Below are 20335 nucleotides of genomic sequence, written 5' to 3' on the forward strand. Positions count from 1 at the left end.
CATTAAAGAAAGGCTACAAGCAGTTACTCAAAGTAACTAACACTTAGTCTTTGCCAATATAATGATACCAAACGTTTCTACACTAAATTACAAAAGGAAATGGAGAAAGGGTTAGGTGAAAGGACCAGACTTACTATCATGGACTCTCTCTTAACTACTGAGACTATATCCTTCAGGCAGAACAGTGACTGCTATGCTTTAAGAGGATAAGTCAAATCAGCTTTAAGACAGTTTTGCCTTAAGACGTGCTCGGCTTTACTCCTCTGAGCTAGAAGTCTGTCAGCAGTTAAAGGGGAATAACCAAAAATGCCATTAAAAAAATAAAGCTCTGATATGTATATCAGTAAGCAAATGTGTTTCAACAAGCCATGCCACTTTGACACATTCTATAAACTGTGCACCATGGGAATTGTTTGAATTGTCAGCAAAGCTTTTAATGATATATACACGATATACGTATATATATATATAATAATGGCCCATCTTCGCGAACGAAGATTTGGGGAAAGGTCTTTTTACCTTTCCAGCCTGCGCAATGGATTTTTTAGGTGAGACACAGCCTGCGCTGAACTGAGCCCACCCTTTAATCCTAAGGTTCATCTGCCGGGGCCAAGCACGCTTGGACAATGGCAGTGAGGTCCTCAGGACGTAGGTTTGTTTAGAGTGTCCTTCTCATAGATGGATGGCCACACAGGGCTAACGACCTCCATCAGGCCAGGAGACCGGGGACTCGAACCCGTGGTCGCAGCAGTGAAAGTTCTGCACGCTAACCACTAGGCCACCAGGGGTCTCTATATATATATATACACACATATATATACACACACACACACACACACATATATATATATGGCCACGACACCACAGAAAAAGACTATGAAGTGTGTCTACAAGGACATCTGGTTCATGGACTGCAAGACTGCCCTATATACACCAAAGCCCCACACAAGCCCGTTCCTGTCTCTCTTCTTTGTTTTTCAGCTGTGTGTTTTGGCTGCCTCCCCACGCAACCCAGAATACAATATTCAGCACGGCCATTTTATTGCTTCATCTCAATTCCTGTAAATAAATTATCACACCTCTCCTCAGTTTTTTGAGGCACAAGCCTCGGCGTGCACCCAGCAAGTTCACTCACTGTTGCATTGTACTTTGTGTATTATGGAAGAAACATACAAATAAGACACAATAAAACAGAAATAAGACTGTGTCTCTGTGAAATTATAGGAATATCCCTCCAACAACAGAGTCAAAGACTATGTTAATCTAAGACACACTCCAAATCATGGCACGTTATTCAACAAAAAAATTTTTGTCAAATTTATCCCTGCATCCTTTATTTACTCCAGTCAGGAACTGACACAACCAGCCATATATAATACTAAATTAGGAAGCTCCAGTGCAATTATATACACCTATTCTTTAATTTTGAGCAAGAGAGTGCTTCCTATTTAGCACTCTGACAACATGCTGCAAGGGCCTTTTTTTTTTGTCCAAATGCTTATACATTTATACTCCGAAATTAAATGCACAAATGAAAGAGCCTGACTGAAGACTTAAAGAATTTTTGTTCATGAAACTTTGAAGAACATTTGAAACAAATCTATTTGCTTATTCTAGACTTCATGCATACTTTAAAGCTTCAGACCATATTTGATACAGCTTGAAAATGCCTCTTGCAGGTATTTTGTATTTTTCCATTGAGGTTAGGTCTCATTTTAGATTTGATATCGAGAACCGTATTTCATCAAGATGTCATACTTAATCCTTTATCTTTTTTTTCTGCATGAAGTTCTTTAGCAGCTGATCAGTTTGATAAAAGTACAGGTCCTGATGCATGAGCAATGCCCAGTAACTTCACCAAGACAACTCAATTCCCCAAAAGACACTTGTTTACACATCTGAGGGCCTATGTTATAAATGCAGTACAGCAAAGTAACATCCTAGTGAAACTTGAGAGCAATCAGAGTTTTTAAGTTCTTAGATAACTTCGTCAGTTACATTAACCATTTTTATGAAAAATGGCATAGACCATTTGGGATGGGGTAGAGGGCAGGGAGAAGTGTTATCTCTGAGGAAAATACTGGGTTTTTTTATAGTCTAAGCATTAATAATTCTGACATAATTACATTTATCTGGGGAAAAAAAAAATCCTTCTGGCTACAGCAAATCTCTGCAAGATTTCTCTGCAGTCTTCTCACACACTATTTGCTGCTGCTCCAGCAATAAAAACTATTACAAGTAAGTATGATGATAAAAAACCCAGAGGGACAGAAGGAATGCCAGGCAAAACAGATCTGGTTTTAAGTTATAAATTGTCAACAAATTTTTGGTAGCATTACTCAAAAATTCCCCAAACAAATCTTCAAAACGTGAGAAAAAGCACAAACCCACTTTTCTTCAGGAATAGAGGTCTTGCTGTGCTTTGCATAAAGTATTATCACAGGACACTTAGTCAATACATTTAGCAAATTACATCCGTGGTAAAGCCTGATAAGAAATGCAGAGTTTTTCACAATACGTTTGCATTTTGCTATTCCCTTAATTATACATAAAAAAATAACATGATGTTCATTGCTTCATGCACACACAAAGCCCTTGATTCAGAAAATGGTAGGGGTACATCACTAAGTTCAGCATATACTACTGATTTTCTCACCAACCTTTCAGTGGAATTTTTTTTATTATTTTACCACTATGAATGCTGGTTTCACATTTGCAGAGGCACATGTACTTATTCAAAAACCTTTAGCTTGAATAAAAATAGAGAGGTAACAATACCTCTTGTAATTGTAGCTCTTTCTTCTTAGCTGACAAATTCAAATGTTTTTCTAACAAACTGTAGTTCTTCTCTGTCTCTTTATCAAACTTCTTCTTTTCCTCCTAGAACAGAAACGAAGTAGCAATCATTTATATATAAAAATGTAAGACTCTTTCTTTTAAAATTCTAGTTAATCAGAAACAAAGAGAAAAAAACTATCATAGCTCCGATAAGTAAAGAAAGGGATGTTTCCATCTCATTTAAAAAATTAATTTAAAGGCTAACTTGAAATGAAATCCCATTGCACCGTTATGGTGCAGCTTATCACACAGATGCTTACATCTTCTAAGTCAAAAGAGTGAAAAAACAGACCTCTTTCTAATTTATTGCATTTTTCATTACTTTCAGGGATCATTCCCACCACCTTGTTTTTGAATAGAGATCTTAAATGGAACTATCGGATTCCTTAAAAAGAAAAAAAAACACCTTTCTAATATTGACAGGGGAAAAGTTCTAACAGTTCAAAACCCAAAGCAAATACGCCTCCATATTCCACAGGATTTCTTGACTTTAAAGCCATACAATGACCTCTCTGCTGAATTCTTGTTCCTACCAGTTTTATTGTGCACAGGACAAAAAAAGACTTTTTAAAATAAAGAAAAATACCCATAAAACATAAAATCACTAGGAAAAGAAAAATTCTCACAGACACAAACAAATATCATTTGCACATGCAAATCCATTTCTCTGACCACCAAAAGCAATATACTGGAAGAAGGACGGTCATTAAATATTTCTAGGAAATCTGAGTTCCTGGATCTAATTTAGTAGAAGACAATGTAAAACAAATTGTTTCCTCAGTTCTAATTTCCTAACAATGTGTAAAGGCAAAAATCAGTATTGATGAACTCAACCAATCAGTTTAGAAGCTATTTTTACTATATCTAATTGCAGTAGAAAATTACCCCAAATAAGTAAAATCAAGTATTACATATTCAAGAACTGACAGATTTACTCATCAGAAAGGTACCAGTTCAATTACAATATTTTTCTGTCAACTGTAGTTTTGGAGTTTAATTTGTATGTATTCTACCCAAAATCCTGGTTAAACTCTACAGACATACTTGCTCTTTTTTTTTTCCTCTTAACGTTTCACTTTTAATAATACTATATATACAGTATAAGCAATACACATTTTTGTTCTCTGAATCATCAGATTCTGAACATGGCATTACATTTAAAGGGGGATGTAAGCTGTTTAGGATTGCTTCTCAGAAAGGGCTTTTACAAAACACGGTGTTTTTTCCCTCCATTATGAGTTTAAGAACTTCCTATAAAAAAAAAGAGCCACAACACTAGTTATCAACTGAGAAATATTAAGATACGTATATGGTATCAGTGTGATCAAAGATAACACATTAGCATTTGGAGAATTAGGAAGAAAGTAGAGTGTGGGGTAGAGAGTAGAGAGTGGATTTCTGTGGTTTTATTAGCAAAGTTTCCATTGATATGGTGAATATTTGAGTGCTACCAGAAAAAAAAAAAGAGTTCTCTTAACTTCTTAATAGGCAAAGCCAGAAACTTTACACAAGTAGCTTGGGATTAGAGCAGTAACACCTTCTACTGAGGGATAATTTAATAAGATCTCAGCTTCCAGCACTGTGGAGCTAAACTTTTATCTTATTGTTTTTCTTCTTAAGCCTAACTCAGACCATTTCATGAGTGGGGGATGTAAGATATAGGAAAATCTGAGGCAGCACATTCAACTTTTATTTTGAAGTAGTAGTATATAAATCTTTCCTAAAGCAAATACTACACAATGTTCCAGATATATTTCACCACTAGGTGCCATAACTTGGTTTTCAGAGCTAAGCAGTATTATATTTCCAGTGTCAGTGCTTTGATTATATTGAATAAATATTCAGTTAAGGATATTCCAAGAGCTAAATATTTTTAAAGGATTTTTATTTAAATATTATACAATTATGTAAAACTGTTCTATTTAAAGGTCAAATTCTGTCAAAAAAAAAGTTAGATCACTAATAATAGCTACAGCTTCACAGAAGCAGTATGCAGGGACACAAGGAATGAAATATCCATCCAAGCAAAATGACAGATGTAGACAATGTCAATGTAATTTGCCTTAGAACCATCAGGAACAAAATCCTGACTAGGAAATGAGTGAAGATATGAGATAATTTAAAGCATTAGGAGTTCTCACACCCAAAACAGCAATGTTCTTCAACAGCAAAAATACTGCTGAAATAATCCATTCATTACACAGCTGCTTCTGTGACAATAGCTTACATTTAGAATGAATTTTTTCTTCCCTTGGTCCCTCATAGACCAAGTTTTCATTGTATGTTGGTTGGGTCATCTAATATACTTCTCTCAAGTCCATAGAATTACACAAAGCTCATTGTACTACTAAACTGAAAGGATTTATGCTGAACAGAGCATTTTCAATTCATGAACACTGAAATCATATGCAGAACATGCTAATCATTCCTGCTAAAGTCAAAATGTATAGTGCTCTTGTAATTGAAACATTGTCTTAGCTATTAAATATCACTAGTAATTACATCATTATTATAAAAAAAAACATATGCAGGCAGTTCGAAAATGTATTAATTGAGTTTTGCAACAGAAAACTATAATAAATAGCTGGAGTTTTTTTCCCTTTCCTTTTTTTTTTTTAATAAGCATTTAAATTCCTCACTGCAAGAAGGAAGATAGGTACAAAGAGGTCAAATTTGTCCTTGTTACTTTTATCCAAAGCTAGTCTGTATTTAATACATGAAGTTTACTGTGCCTTTTTTTTTTAAATATACACAACTTTGTGACAATCTTAAAAAAATTACCAAACACTTTCACCTAAAAGAGGTACTTTGACTGACATCTCATCTTTAGCCTCTCCATCCCTAATTTTTCAACTCATGCAGAGACAATGAGTTATTTATGCAAAAGACAAAAAAAAATAAAATAAAGGCAGTTTTCACTTTGCAGGTAGCAAAAATGCAGTTAAAGGCACATGATGAGCAAGCTCCTTTAGGTAGTTAATATTTTTCAGCCTTTGTTGTGCAACTGCAAGCAAATACAAGGCAGAACAGGATTACCCATTAGGAACGGGGGCAGGCTATTAGCAGGATTGTTCCTATTCCAGACATAAGAGATAAGGGAGGTGAGGAGAAAGAATGGAGAAGACACATTGTTCTCTTCTTGAAACATTCCATTGGTTTCTGAAGCAAGTTCTCAAAGTAGAAACAAAAAAGTGTGAATACATGAAATCTAAACAACAGTACGTTTCTGCCAATTACATGTCATTACTGCAATGCAATCCAAGTAGAGAAATTAAACAAACTTATAAAGGCAACAAGGGACAAACCTTTACAGCTCCTAGCTGCTCTTTCCTAAATCTTTCCAAAGGTTTGATCAGAGTTTCAGTAACACTGAGTGCCTAAAGAAAAAAAAGCATGGGTTAGGTTTCCATAGCCAGACTGACAAGTCACTTTAGCATCAGTAATAAAAAGAAAAAAGCAAGCAAGCTCCAGGGTAAAATAACAGAGAAGCATGCAAGTTAGGAGTCCTATTTAAAAAAAAAAAAATCACATCTCTTGAATTCATTCAAGCTTTCAAAATTTCAATCCCTTATTTCAATCCACTATCAGGAAAATTAAATCTAAAACAAATGCAGGAGTTTCAGAAATTTCCAGGCTGCAGTCAAATTTCAACTGCTTTATTTGTGCCACGCTTGCAGATCTTGTTGATGGTCTCAGTGACTGAAGATCAGAATGAGATGGGGGACAAATAATTTTCATTTGGTTTCTGCAACAAGAAGCACTACAAACATGCTGAATTGAATACTGAATAGCAAATAATAATCTTTTCAGACACAGTTAAAGCCATTAGGCATTGATATATATTTCCAAATATTTACAGTTAAGTACATTAAGAAGACTTTAAGTTAACCTAAGTTACAAAATCAAGAGGTTCAAAGTCAATAAACAAGAAGTTTATTTGACAGGGTGAGCATTCACCAGTGCACTTATGATATATACAGCCTCATAGCCATACCAAAGAGAAAGAAAAAGGACACAATATTCCATCATACCAATGATGCCCAGGACTGGGCTTAGCACAGCCACTGGGCTAAGATGCCAGGAGTTCAGGCAGAGCTCCCTGGAAGCTGACCTCAGATACAACAGAAGGCCTTCTCTCTTTTTCATCCCCTTTCCCCCCACCCCTTCGTAAGTGAAAAGCTTCAGATCAAACATCACAGGCTTAAACCAGCCTTCTGGAACACTTCTGAAAAGTTTTTATCATAAAACACACACGGGATGTGCTGGAGATCCGGCACAACACAGAGCTGTACACCACTGTCTGCTCCCACCCACCCCTGGAGCCATGCAGGGATTACTGTGGGAGTCATCCTGCCAAGTCACTGTAACCAGAGCAACCCACATTTTTCAACAGCCAGGGCAGCATACTAACCTGTAGCTAACTGGAAACCCAAATATCTGGCAAGTCTGGGCCAAACTGGGTGTTGCACAGTCATCCCTGTAACAGCTATGTCCTAACTTCAGAGCACTTCTGTTCATGGCCCAAACTTTTTCTTTCAGCATCCATTTCCTAATTTTGCCAAAAACACTCAAAGCACCTCTCAGCACACCCTTGGTGGGAGCAAAAGGAAAAGGAATCCTGATAATTTTTTCTTTCACATGTGTACAAGCAGCACTGGCCTAACCACGACAGAGGAGACCCTTGCAGTAAGCTGTAGGGTGGGGAAGGACAACAAGCAACTTCTGCCAAGTCTCCAGCCCAGCCAAGAGATATCCAGAAGAGTCCATCCCAAGGCTTTGTGAATACTCTTGGCAGCTGGAGAACCATTAATTCCCTAAACTATCTCCAATCCCACCAAAAGAAGACAGTTGAATGCCCCAAGCTGGAGTTGAACTATGGTTCTAGGAAGGATTTAGCCCACCCAGCAGCCTGTGCAATATATATCCTGACTACTCAAGCAGTTAGCAGGAGTCTCCAGGGTAGTTTTTAGAATATTCAGATTTTTCAAATTTTTTTCAGACTACCAGAACTTTCCTTGGGCCTGAAAGGAAACAGCAATTTGGATTTATAATTGGATCAAGAACCAGAAACAGGTACCCAGGACACAGCACCTGAGGACTGAAAGATGTCTTCTCTCTGACTGCAAGAATTCTCAAGTCAGAGTGGAGAACTTCTTGTGGAAATCAAAGAATAGTCCTTCTATATTGGAAAACTTTAAGAAGTTTAAATTGGTTCTGCCAGTTTCCCCTCTACTAACAAAGCAAGGCAGAAAGCTGTGAGGCCTCCTCAGAGAAGAAGACACAAGTTGCCAGGAGGTAGAGCACCAGAGGTACTAGAAACATTTAAAAGCATTTAAAGGCAGCAACTGAGCACTTAAATGTTCTGAAGGTTAAAAATAAATAACAAATGACAAGTTGCTTATTAGTTGTTTGAACTTTTACTCAAAAGAGTGACATGTAAGATTAATGGGCATTGAACATGTGCTGAACACAAAGTCCGAGTCAAAGAAAACCACAGCACCTTGATCTAACAAAGAAAAAAGAAGAGGAAAACATTCACAGAAAAGACTGTGCTTTATAAACCAGCAGGGTTGTCTGTAAATCACTGCTCTGCTACTCCTGTGCAGTACTAACCATGGGAACCACTACAGGAATTTGTTTGAAGCAGAAAATAATCTTTAAATCAAAATGGGATGTTCTCTTCAGCGACTGCCAAGAAACAGATTCCACTGCTGCCAGTGGTATGATATGCCAGTAATTCTTTCATTAAAAGAAAAACAAGTCTCCCCTCCTTCCAAAAAAGACATTTCTCATTTTGTGTAACTTAAACTTTTGTTAACAGATGCATCCCCAGATGCCTTCCATACAGATATTTAGGATTTGTCACCCCCTTTGCTTTCTGTGCCTGGGTTACATAACAGGACTTTTGATTATTTCAAGAGGGTGGAGTAGGATTTTGCAGATCTTTGGTCAAATTCTCATGAAGCTTCATACCATGCTCAAACATAAAAACACAAGACTGATAAGTTCAACAGTGAATTACAGAGATGTTCTGACTGGCAGTGATAAAAACAAAGTTCATAGTTAAATATGTCCAATACAAGACTAAATAGAGAGGCATTCCTACTGTTTTCCAGTACGTAGAATCCAGTGGTTGTCATGAAAAGATACAAAAATATGTATATTTATTTATAGAACAAAAACATTATTTACGCTGCTATTCATTCCTTGCTTATTTATAACTTGGCAACTCAAAACAACATCTCTTTTCCTTTTTTTTTTAAACCATGGATAACAGATTAGAAAATAGGAAATAAGCTAAGGATTGCTTGAATATGTTTGTAATTATCACTTGTAACTTCCTTAAGAAATAGGATCATGTTAAAATGTAAAATTTCCAGGAAAAGTTATATTAGGCATTTAAGTTAAATATTCATTAATACAAAATTACTTGTTCCTTCCTTTTTCCACTTCTGTCTTGATTCTTAAATTAATTTTCACCACTCTATTCTCTAATCAGATTATGACAGGAATGTACTATTTAAAGGGCACAAAAAATTCCTTTCTTTACTTTACATCTCTGATCTGCCTAAATCTATCTGAAAGAAATATATATATTCAATTATAAGATCTGGTAGGCAAACTATGGCATGTAAGTAATAAGTGAATCAATATAAAGAGGTCATGTCTCAGGTAACAGTATCTTAACCAGCTTTACGAATGTCAAAGTCTCAGGAATGCTTTAAGAAATGTTTAACCTGATGGGCACACGTGTCCAGGCAGACAGTCTGGAACTGCCTGCACCATTCCAGTTCTATCTGCAGCACCTATGGAAAGGTCAAAGAATTAACTTAACTTGAACATAAACCCGACAATAGCAGCAATAAAATCATCATTGCCATCATCACCCCAGAGGATCACTGTATCCTACAACACCCTAAAGCAAGCTTTCAGCTTTGGGTATACCTCCCTATTTCAAATGCCCTCACAAAACTCCACCTGCTCAGGCAGAGAAGTCATAGAAAATGGTGCTAATCTTGACTTTTCCAGCTTCATTTCTTTCAAAGAAATAAGTAACAGGCCATAGATTAAGGGGCCCAAACCAACATTTCCTAGTGCAGACTAGGAAAGGCACAGACTAAATCCATCAGCAAGCTCATTCACAGCTGTTGGATGCTTCCAGTCAAGTCAACAAGATCCAACAGGTCACTTACCAGTCAGCACCAGTCCACAAAGATGACTCCATTTAGACTGTCACTTCCTCCCTTCTCAGAGAAGATGGGAGTGTAGGTGTTTAGGGAGACACTGCTTCCCCAAAATTCCTCCTATGCACTGCAACCTGACAGACAAGACCATGCTCCAGCATTCAATGCTCCTCTTGCCTTCTCGCTCTCCCTCAGTAGGCAGGAGCAGGTCCTCTAAGTTCCTGCTCCCCTTGCAGGCAGAACCAGGCTTGTCTTGCAGAGGAGGAAGGCTCCTTGCACGGTCTGCAGAGGAGCAGCCACCCAGAAGAGCTCTCCCAGTTCAGTCCAGCCCCTGTGGCTAAAAAGTCTAGACGAACCCAAGTTAATCAAAATTTGCTTTTCTTATTAGACAAATGCAGCACTGGCCTCACAGCCTTCACCCTAAAAATGTCCTTAAGCCTCAGCCCTTACTTGAAGCACTGGAAATTACACACTGCTCATCAACAGCTCCAGTTGTGAGGTACGCATCCTGATTCTGCTCCATTCTGAACCCAAGCATTCTCCCATAAAATACAGGTTTACTGAGAAAGAAAACAGCCAAAGCCATAAACATACACCTTCCTGCAGACTGCACAGCAGCACAGTTCCCAATTCACATCCCAGGAACTGGAATGCAGATTAGATGCCATACATAAAAGAGGGAGTTTAGTTTCCCAGAATACTGAGCAGAAAGGTTTATTTGTAGTCAGGGGCAGGACTGTTTCTCCCCTCAACAAAGCAAAGAGGCTGCCAGTCAGTAGGCAAAGCTCATGAAACTGAGTAAGTGTCAATGAAACTAGATCTGGGAAGGAAGTGTTGCCTTACTGAGTGCAACAGAGAATGCAGAAAGGAAGATGTACCTACCGGTGATTCAATAACACAGTAGTTAACAATGCTGCTAAATAAAGAAGTTTACTTTCTAATAAAGAAATTTAGCACTGACAGCTGCACTTCTACTTACAGAGGACATAGCTTTTCTGTGTTTTTTTTCTAAGAAGTTGCAACATTCAGCTTAACAAAAAAGCCAATTCTGATATCTCCAATGCTGGAAACTTATAAAGAACATTGTGTCCTTGAAAAACCTTTAGTACTTTGCATAGCAATTTGCTACTGAAATTTCTCAAAGAATTAAGACCTATGCCTGAAACCCTGCATTATGAAACTTTGCAGATAAAATTCCACTACTGAGGACATCGGATGCTACTTGTGAAGCTTTATCCTCTATTCTTTCTTTTCCCAAGACAATATGGTTTGCACTTACAGTTACACGAATATGCTCCCAGCTGGCTGCATGGCCACTTCTGCTGCCAGCAAGCCCTGCAGATAGAGGGGTGCATCTCTAACTACTTCTCAGCACTGGTTTTGTATTTAGGTGGAGCACTGTTGACTGCAGGCACTGCAAGCCACACCCAAGGGTCATTTGTTTGTTTTCAAATCACGTTTTCTTCTAGTAAGAGTCTGGATTTTCTCTCTGCACTAGAGCTTTCCCTGTGGCTTTACAATCCTAAATAATGCAAGGCCTCAGCCACACACTGGGCATACAGACATGGGTGTTTGAGGTTTTTTGGGTTTAAGGCTGGAACCTATAGACTAAAGGATTTTTAAGAGGTTCTCATAGCACATTAATGCTTGTGTGTCTTTGCATGTGTGCAGAGGCTACAGAAGTGGTGTGCATTGCTCTGAATTCATTTGCTGTGGAGGAAGCCATCTGGTAACAAAAAAGCCAGGTGGACAGGCGATATATCTGTCTTAGACAACTTATTTTGTGCATTTCTGAGGTACCAGAAGGCATCTGTAACAAAAATCACCTTCCTCTTAAGTGTTCCAGAAAACTGCTCCCAGGATTTGGTAAGATGACAAGAAGTTTCTCAAATCGTCCCATGGGGAATTTCCGAGACCATTGATCCCCTGCACCACAAGCTGCAATACAGGGAGAATCCTGTGCTCTGCACTTGCTAGCTCTTTCAAAAGCAGCAGCCTTGCCTTACACAGAATACAATAGTAGGACTCCTGAGTTCACTCTTTTAATCAAAGGTTATTTCCTGTTCAGTGGAAGTTCATGACTGATCTAAAGGACAGAGACAGCTAAAAGGGCCTCCTATGACCCATCTGCTAAGCTGTGCTCTGCTCTGAAAGGTTGTCTGCATTGATTCTCTTGCTGTGAAACTGCTGACCTCAAAAATTAAATTGGTATCATTAGCAAACAACAAATTATTACACTTAAAAAAAAAAGATGAAGACAGGCAGTGAGTGTTAGTAAAGATTGTTTACTAAAAGCTATTTAATAGTCCCATTTCTGAATAAGTTTATTCTTATGAAATACATTCCACTATAAATAGAAAAATACTACAAAGCCACAAACATAACAAATAGGAAAACAAAATAAAGAGAGTGACTCTCACAAACAGCAATGAATCAGCTTTTCCCCATCTGCAGTGGAGGAAAGCTGGGGATAACTCCTCCAAGGAAGTCCTTCCCTTAGCAAGCCCAAAGCACAACAGCTGAACAGTGCAACACACCAGAACATTGCTCTGGTTCTCATACCAGCAGAAAACCACTTCCAGTCTACACTTTGACATCAGTGGTCATATAATGATCCTGACAAGGCAAAAAGGCTCCTCAGAAAAGAAAATAGCATAATGCCCATTTTCTTCCTACATGGCAAAGCTCACCACAGAGCAAAAGGATGCCACTGAAAGGCGAGGAATCCAACAGCAAACAACGGCTTCAGTGTTCAGTCAAGAATGAACTGCTCAATTGTCAGCGCCTTCCTCCACAAGAAACAGTGGTGTTATTAACAACCAGCAAAATCCAAACTGGTGACAGTTTTACAATGCAAATTCCAAACATTTCCCATTGATGAACTAACAGAATGAAAATTCTCTAGTGACTTATGTTGACACATGCAAGACCACAGAGTTATCTGGAAGTGGAAGCTCTAGTGGTAACAGAACTTGTCAGCCACATTCACTCAGAGGTGGGAGGAACACACCCAGAATTGGCTTTGCACTTTTTTTTCTATTATATGGACAAGTCATCCTTATTTTAGAGATTAATGCACACAAGTTCATACATGACTCACAAAACTATTTCAGAAAGACTGTATATGACATTGAAAAATAAACAAATAAACATTTGATGTCAGGAATCAGCAAAACAGACCAAGATGTGCCTGAAATAGTCACAGTTCTACATTCATGTCCCATATTCCAATAATTAAATGACTGTCATCTGGTCTCATGCCACGCAGAAGAAAAGTGAAGGTTGAGCAATGAGATATAGCAGCAATTGTTCTGCTTGTTTCTGAAGCTGGAAAATGTTTTATTAAAATGGATAATTTACACAAGAAAAGGATCTAGAGCCTGCAATTAAGGAATTCAAGTGCTATTCCTGAGATATTCTATCTATGCCTCTATCTTTGCATCTGAGATGTTCAGTATGCTGTTGGCAGCCTAATTTTTCAAAAGTGATCACCAATTCCATCTTTTCTACTGTCCTGGCAGATATACTTAGTAGCCTGTGCTGTCAGCAGACTTAAAAGGATCTGAACATATGGACTACTACATAATGCCTTGAACTCCTATTGAACAGATCCTGAATGCACCACACATCCAAGGCTATCCGGTACTTTTTTACCCTACATCAGTGAGTAAACTGATTGCTCCTTCACACAGATTTCTTCAGATTACTGTCAAGATAGATTAAGACATACAAACCCTTAAATACCCATGTGCAGAGTGCCAAAGGAAAGCCTAGAAAAATTAATACCACCATCTTCGCAGCAGACTCAACTAGTGTAAACTAGGTACAAAGAGGCACTGAACAAAAGGTAATAGAGTAAGCTATTCAGGAACACTGGGTGTTAAGTGAGCACTTAACCTGTGAAATAAATACTCATGCACTTAAATACTTCATTGTAAGAGGTAAGTATAAGTACGTATAAATAGGTGTATGTACATATTTGTACAGATTATTTAGATTTTACCTTTAACCTTTTGAGTGCATTCATCTGAACCTTAACAACTTCTCAGTTTCTTTTAACTGGGGAAATCACAACTGGAAACCCTCTCCTCCATTTTTTTTTTTTTTAAGAGGAAGAAAAGAAAAGACTAAAATAGTGACTTCACTGGGATATTTCTTTAAAAATCCGTTGAGAAACTGTTTCTTTTGTTCCTGATATGTGCCGGGAATAACTCTGCTTTTCAGAGAGATGCTAATCTGGATTCAATGCTGCCAACCTGGTAAAACTGACAAGGAATGCAGATTTTTGAGAGGCCAAAACCACAAAGATACCTTTGGCACAAGAAGAAGCCTTTCTCTTTTGCAAAGAAAAGGTAAAAAAGGAGAAAAAGGACTTAAAAAATAACTACATAGCACCTCTTCTCTTAAAATATCTGAAGGAATAGAAGTGTGCAAAAACTGTAGCAGGAAATAGAAGAGAACATACCAAAGCAAACCAGCTAGTTTATATTGCCTTGGGGAATGACAGGAAATAGAGTAAGGTGAATATAATTGTGTCAGAAATCTTATACAAAGAGAAACGTGATGGAGTAAAAAGGAAACAAACAAGTACTTAAGGGTAAAGTTAGAAAGACAAAGGCAAAAACACATTTTATTTGGCAAGGGGCAAAGAAAACCCTAAAGAACAGAGGTTCTTCGTATATGTCCAAAAACAGGGAGGAAGGAAGCTATAAAACCATTATTTAACTGGAAAGAGAGTTAAAGCAACAATGAAGTGTATAACAATGGCAGATTTTAATAATCTTCACAAAGGGAAAAAAAACCTCAGTTAATTATAGCAAATTATGTGACAAAGTGGAAAAAAATGGATGTTAATGGAAGCAAGGATTCCTTAAGAGCAATTAGATGTATTTCTACATTACACAACTAAAGAATTAATTACATTCAAGTCAGAAGGGGTTTTGCTTCAGAGTAGTTTAGGAACTCAGCAAACCAAACTAGAGAGAGAGCAAGCAAGGTCCCAGAGGATGATAGAAGAGCAAATACAGCAGAAACTTAAAAGGGAGAAGAGAAGGAGAAAGCAAGAACTGAGTAAGTTATAGAACAGACATAGCAACTCTGATACTCACAGGTCCTGGAACTATAGAAACTTAAAGGCTACTCTGCATTTGTTAAGAACCATATCCAGTTTCCTTTTTGAGATCAGCACAGTAGCTGACCTCCTCAACAAAGTCTTTGATGCCGACCCACATGGCATTCTCAAAAGCAAAGGTGGTGACCTGGTCTTAAATAAATTGTAGGAAGAATGAGAAAACAACATCCTGGTTGCAAAACTACCCTGAAGAATACCTGTTCAACTAAGAGGACATTTCAAGTACCACACAGGAAACAACAGCCAAGTTTCCTGCATGATCCAGTTTTCAGTAGGAATTTATGGAGTGACTTATAAGTAAGTCCATCACACTAACACACATGTGGAGCGATACAAATCCAAGCCAAAATGTCAGTGCTTTCACAAAACAGGATTAAAAGTAATTTTGACATAAAAGATAGAAGGTCTAAAATCAGTGTAATTAAATTGAACAAGGAAAAATACAGATGTTAAATACCACTATGAGGGAAAAAAGAACAGTTTTTCCCCAGGACTACTTCAGAAACATTCTCAGAGATTTCCCACCTTAACTTACAGCAACAGCAACCTTAACTTACAGAGACTCGGTATGGATATCAGGTGAAAAAAACTGAAGAATAAACACTGGAGTAAAGAGAAATCCATATTGTTGGAACTTTTTTAAGAATAGGTTAGACCAGCATTTGAAAAGGATCATTGAGGTACATGTGACACTGCTGCAACTCACACCCCTGGCAGAGCTGCAGGTAAATGCAGCCAACTCAGTCCTGGCATAGGAGCAAACAAACCAAACAGGACATGAGACACTACTAAATAGGACCTGAGAGATTGCTGGACACTGCCCATAACTGTGAGAGACACTGACAAGAGTTACAGGCAGTGCCGTGAGGGCTGACTGGACTTCAAGCATGGTTAAGGAAGAGTTATGTGAGAACCTGCTTTCTGCTATCAGGGGAACCAGGGCTGAGAGGGAGGTTTGGTGCTCGCCCTGGCAAGCAGGAGAATGGTCAGGTAGTGGGACAGAGCATGGGAGCATGACCATGTTGAGCCTTGTCCATCCCCACCCTTTCCTACTAGTCTCGCAAAGTTCCCTTTCATCCCTGAACTTCCACAACACTTGTGTAATGCCAAAGGAGCAGAATCAAAGTCCTATGACTCCACTTCCAGAATATTCTCAAGGACAAAGTGATCTATTTCGTGTCTGTCCTGGGGAATATCACCAAGCTACCATGCTATGGAAAAATTAAAATGCACAGCAACATCTGAAATGCCCTTAGTTCTGTAATTTTTCATTGATTTCTTTAATTTTAGTTTATGTGACTGAATTTTTTCTTCAATCATGCACTGAAACTGAAGGGGGCAGTTAGAAATCTTCTGGTCATCTCCAAAATAGTGAGGGGAAAAATGCTCAATAGCAAGCATTCTTAACAAAGAAGACTGAACGCTTTTGAAAAAAATCCTGCCGTATACTTTGCATCTTAATGGAAAGTCTTTGGATCCCTGACCTGATTCCAAACATCTGTGAATGCAACATGCCCTAATATTCTCCATGGGAGTATCCCTAGAGCTCATGCCACTGTTAAAACATCCACTGAGCAGTCTTAATTAAAAAAAAAAAAAAAGTCAGAGCAGCAGACGTTGAAAATGATCTTTTCCAGTCACTACACAATCATTTTCTCAGAGACTTATGGCCACTGTTATATCGACTCACTCCAGAAATGATACATAACATTTGCTGGACTGCAATGCAATAAAAGGCCACGTATCTGGTAACTCAGAGAATATATTCTGTTTCTATTTGGTATTAAATATTTGCCCCATAACATTTTATACTCCCTGTTTTTTCATCAAACTGTCACTGTTCTAACAAATACTGCATTTTATTCTTCTCCTACCAAGAAACTGACATTAATGAGCTTTTAGTGTGATAACACCTTCTGTGCAAGCATGGACATCATACCAAAAAAATAGGTAATATTGTTTCATGGCATTCAGTTTGAACAACTGAAGTGTTTTACTATGCAGACAGACAGCACTGATTCTCCACAGCCTACTGTGTTGGTAAGCTATCCCTGCTGAAGATCTGTTGATACAGCCACTGAAATGTGCCACATAATTCTGAAGTCCTGAAGTTGACATCCCTAAAAAGCCTGATATTAAAATAACATGACAGTCCATAAAGTATTTTTCATTTTAAGACTTCCCTAAGATTTTCGCTAATTAGATTTATGCAAATTCATTAAATATAATACAGCTAGGTATGGCAAGAAAAAGCAGAGGAAAAACTATATTGCAGAATTATGAAAAACAAAAGAAGTACTGAAACATACTTGAGAGAATCCCTATAATTTGGCAAAACAACTCAAGACACTGAAAAATTGTCTCTACTGTGTAAAGAATGTGTGAGGCATCTTTAGGAACGTGTGAGGCATCACACTGACTCTAATTCAGACCCAAGTGTGGTTCCAGATCAGAACAACACACCAGAACATAACACAGCACACACAAGAAACCACGACTATTAGTGGGCTCAGGACTGCTGGAGAGAGAAACATTAAAAGATAATGGTTCATAAGTTCTTTTCTCACTTATCTACATACTCCTACACTGCAGGCACAGCTTCTGGCACAGAGAAACAGAGAAGACAGATAAGTCTCAGCTTCCTGTCAGTGGTGCCAAATGGTCACTGATTTCCAAGAAGACAAAGATATAATCACACGACAAATACTGAGAAACACAACTGCTATCAAGGCAGATCTGAGCACACTTCCTAGATGCAGAGTCTGACAACACTCAGATGAAAACTGGGTACACAGCACCTGCTCTATGAATTCCTGCTCTGAAACAAAAGCTGGGCATGCAGCTGCTGAGGAGAGCCATAGTACCACCCAGAAAGAAACCCCCCCTCCTCTGGAAAATTTAGGAAATCCAGACAGCGAGGTGCATTGCAGGGCTCTCACGTGCGGACAACATGAGCCATGTTACACTAAAACCCCAAGCAATCACAGCCAACTGAATGAAGAAACTCACTCCTTCTACACAACTGAGAAGCCAAATGTTTGCAGCTCCAACCCTCCACCAGGAAGTTCACCTACAAAGTAAAGGTTTCTGAGTCTGCTACTACATACAGACAACAGATTGCATCCCAGATCCACAGAGGCACTGAAGCTGGAGATACAGAGATTCTGGATCCAAACTTGGCTAACTGCCAAACCTTGGGTATGCTGATGCAGCATTAACTCTTTCAGCTTCCTTTTGACTGTAAATGGTAAACAACTTCATGGTGGTTTTCACCCCAGCCATACTTTTATCAGGGCACTACCATTTTAAACCACGTAGTACTTATCCATCCCTACAATACAGATTTCTTCTTTAATGAGAACCAGTTTCTGCCTGTAACTCCAGATTACAGAACCAGAGGCTGCACAATGAGAGCTCCCCTTGTTTAGTTATTGATATAAACATCTTGGTGGTTAACAAAGCAGTAGGCAACTTCAACTAACTTTGATTTTATTCTTTGCTAAATGCACAGATTTTTAAATCTTTTATTGCAACTCACCAAAATTTCTCTTTGTTCTTCAAGATTTTTTAAAAAGTTTGAAAACTCGTGAAGTGATGCATCTGTAATACAAAAACAGAAAAAAAGAAGTTTAATCATATTGCAGGATGGCAAGGCAAAATGTAGCCACTTATAACCATTTCTTACCTACCTATGTATCTTTCATCATCTGTCTCTGCATCACCAATGAATTCAAATTTAAAGTCTCTCAGAGAATGGGCAAATTTTCTCTGGGCTGCTGAAAGGTCTGCAATGAGAAAAAGGACAGGTTGAAGGTTAGGCTATCATTTCAGGTAGGCCAAAAGGTCCTCTATCCATAGAATAATCAACTTTTACAGGAAACTCTTAACACAGGTCTAATGACATTATAAGACATCAAGTGTTGTCTAACCCTCTGCTGATCACATCTGGGAATTTGTCACACAGATTTCTTTATGCAAGGCTATATAGTAGAAAGCACATGTGTACATTATTAGACCTATCCTTACACTTCCCTGTAAATTAGGGCACAGGCCATACAAACAGATCTGTAACTACAGAAGTTATAGGCACAACACTCAGTGTAAACTGTGCCAGTTTTCTTACTCTGCTAACCTAAATTCACTACTACATTCATCAGCACAAATACACTCTTAGAATTTTCTATATAGTTAGCTCTGCTAGTGAAACACTTATACATAAACCAAATATAAATATAAAAATATAGAAGAATTGTTGCACTGGAACTATAAAGTCCATAGAGTTAAACTGTGCCAAAAGGTAACTAAGTTAAACACACAGCATTAAAAATAATTTTATACAATAACTATTTTATAGTAGCTCTAAAACATTTTCAGCAATCCAATTTTTACCTATTAATGTTAGACAATTTGGAGTCGGAAAGTGCACACTATCATCCCTCAGGAAGTTATCAGACTCCATATCCAGCCACAATATCATCATTATAAACTCGTACTAAAATTCATAAAGCTGTAAATAAACAGTGTACACACACTTTTCTGTTGAGCTGCCATGTGCAAGTTGGTAATGTCACAAGTTCTGGAAGGATGGAATTGCTCAGTGGAAAAAAAGGATGCATATCCTGGTACACCTCTACCCAGTAGTAAAGGTTTTACTCGCATTTTTGTTGTCAGCCAAAGTTAAGGATGATTTAAAATATTTAGTTAATCTATAATCTTTTTCTTATCACATGCAGTTCTGAAGGGCTAAGAACTACTCTTTTAACAGACCAGTTCTTTAATATTAACAGGCACTAAAAGATTACCAACTTGAGCTGTTTTTGTTGTTCTAGTTTTGAGGGGGTTTGTTGTTGGTTTGGGGTTTTTTTTGAACCAAAAGCAAACAAAAGACACCTCACCTTTATTATAGGTCCCACATCCAGCACATTATGTATTTTACTATGTGTCATAGATAAGCACAACTTTGACATACAATGCTGCACTGAAAGTTCAGTTCAACCACTTAAAGGGTTAAGTCACAAATACTGTCCAAACAGCAAAACACTGCCTAAAATGAAAAAAAAAAATGCTTTCTGTTCCTTGTCACTTCTTTTTTTTTTCCCACCCTTTTCCCACCAGTCCTTTCCTCAAGCTGTTGTGTAACAGTGCCATTCCCTGTGATGCCGTGCTGCCAGGTACTTGCTTC

The 20335-nt window shown here is 38.0% G+C and overlaps 1 protein-coding gene across 1 annotated transcript in view; it reads right to left on the reverse strand.

Moving 5' to 3' along the window:
- ARHGAP10 (Rho GTPase activating protein 10) overlaps positions 1-20335 on the reverse strand; it is a 145573-nt gene that overhangs the window by 84107 nt on the left and 41131 nt on the right. The window contains exons 2-5 of the mRNA XM_027692742.1: positions 18843-18938; positions 18692-18753; positions 6144-6215; positions 2779-2880 (exon numbers count right to left, since the gene is read on the reverse strand). Coding sequence (XP_027548543.1) covers positions 2779-2880; positions 6144-6215; positions 18692-18753; positions 18843-18938 — 332 coding nt within the window. The remainder of the gene's footprint in view (positions 1-2778; positions 2881-6143; positions 6216-18691; positions 18754-18842; positions 18939-20335) is intronic.

The sequence above is a fragment of the Neopelma chrysocephalum genome, unplaced genomic scaffold, assembly GCF_003984885.1.
Source record: "Neopelma chrysocephalum unplaced genomic scaffold, ASM398488v2 Primary Assembly neopelma1_88, whole genome shotgun sequence".
In the NCBI taxonomy this organism is placed as follows: domain Eukaryota; kingdom Metazoa; phylum Chordata; class Aves; order Passeriformes; family Pipridae; genus Neopelma; species Neopelma chrysocephalum.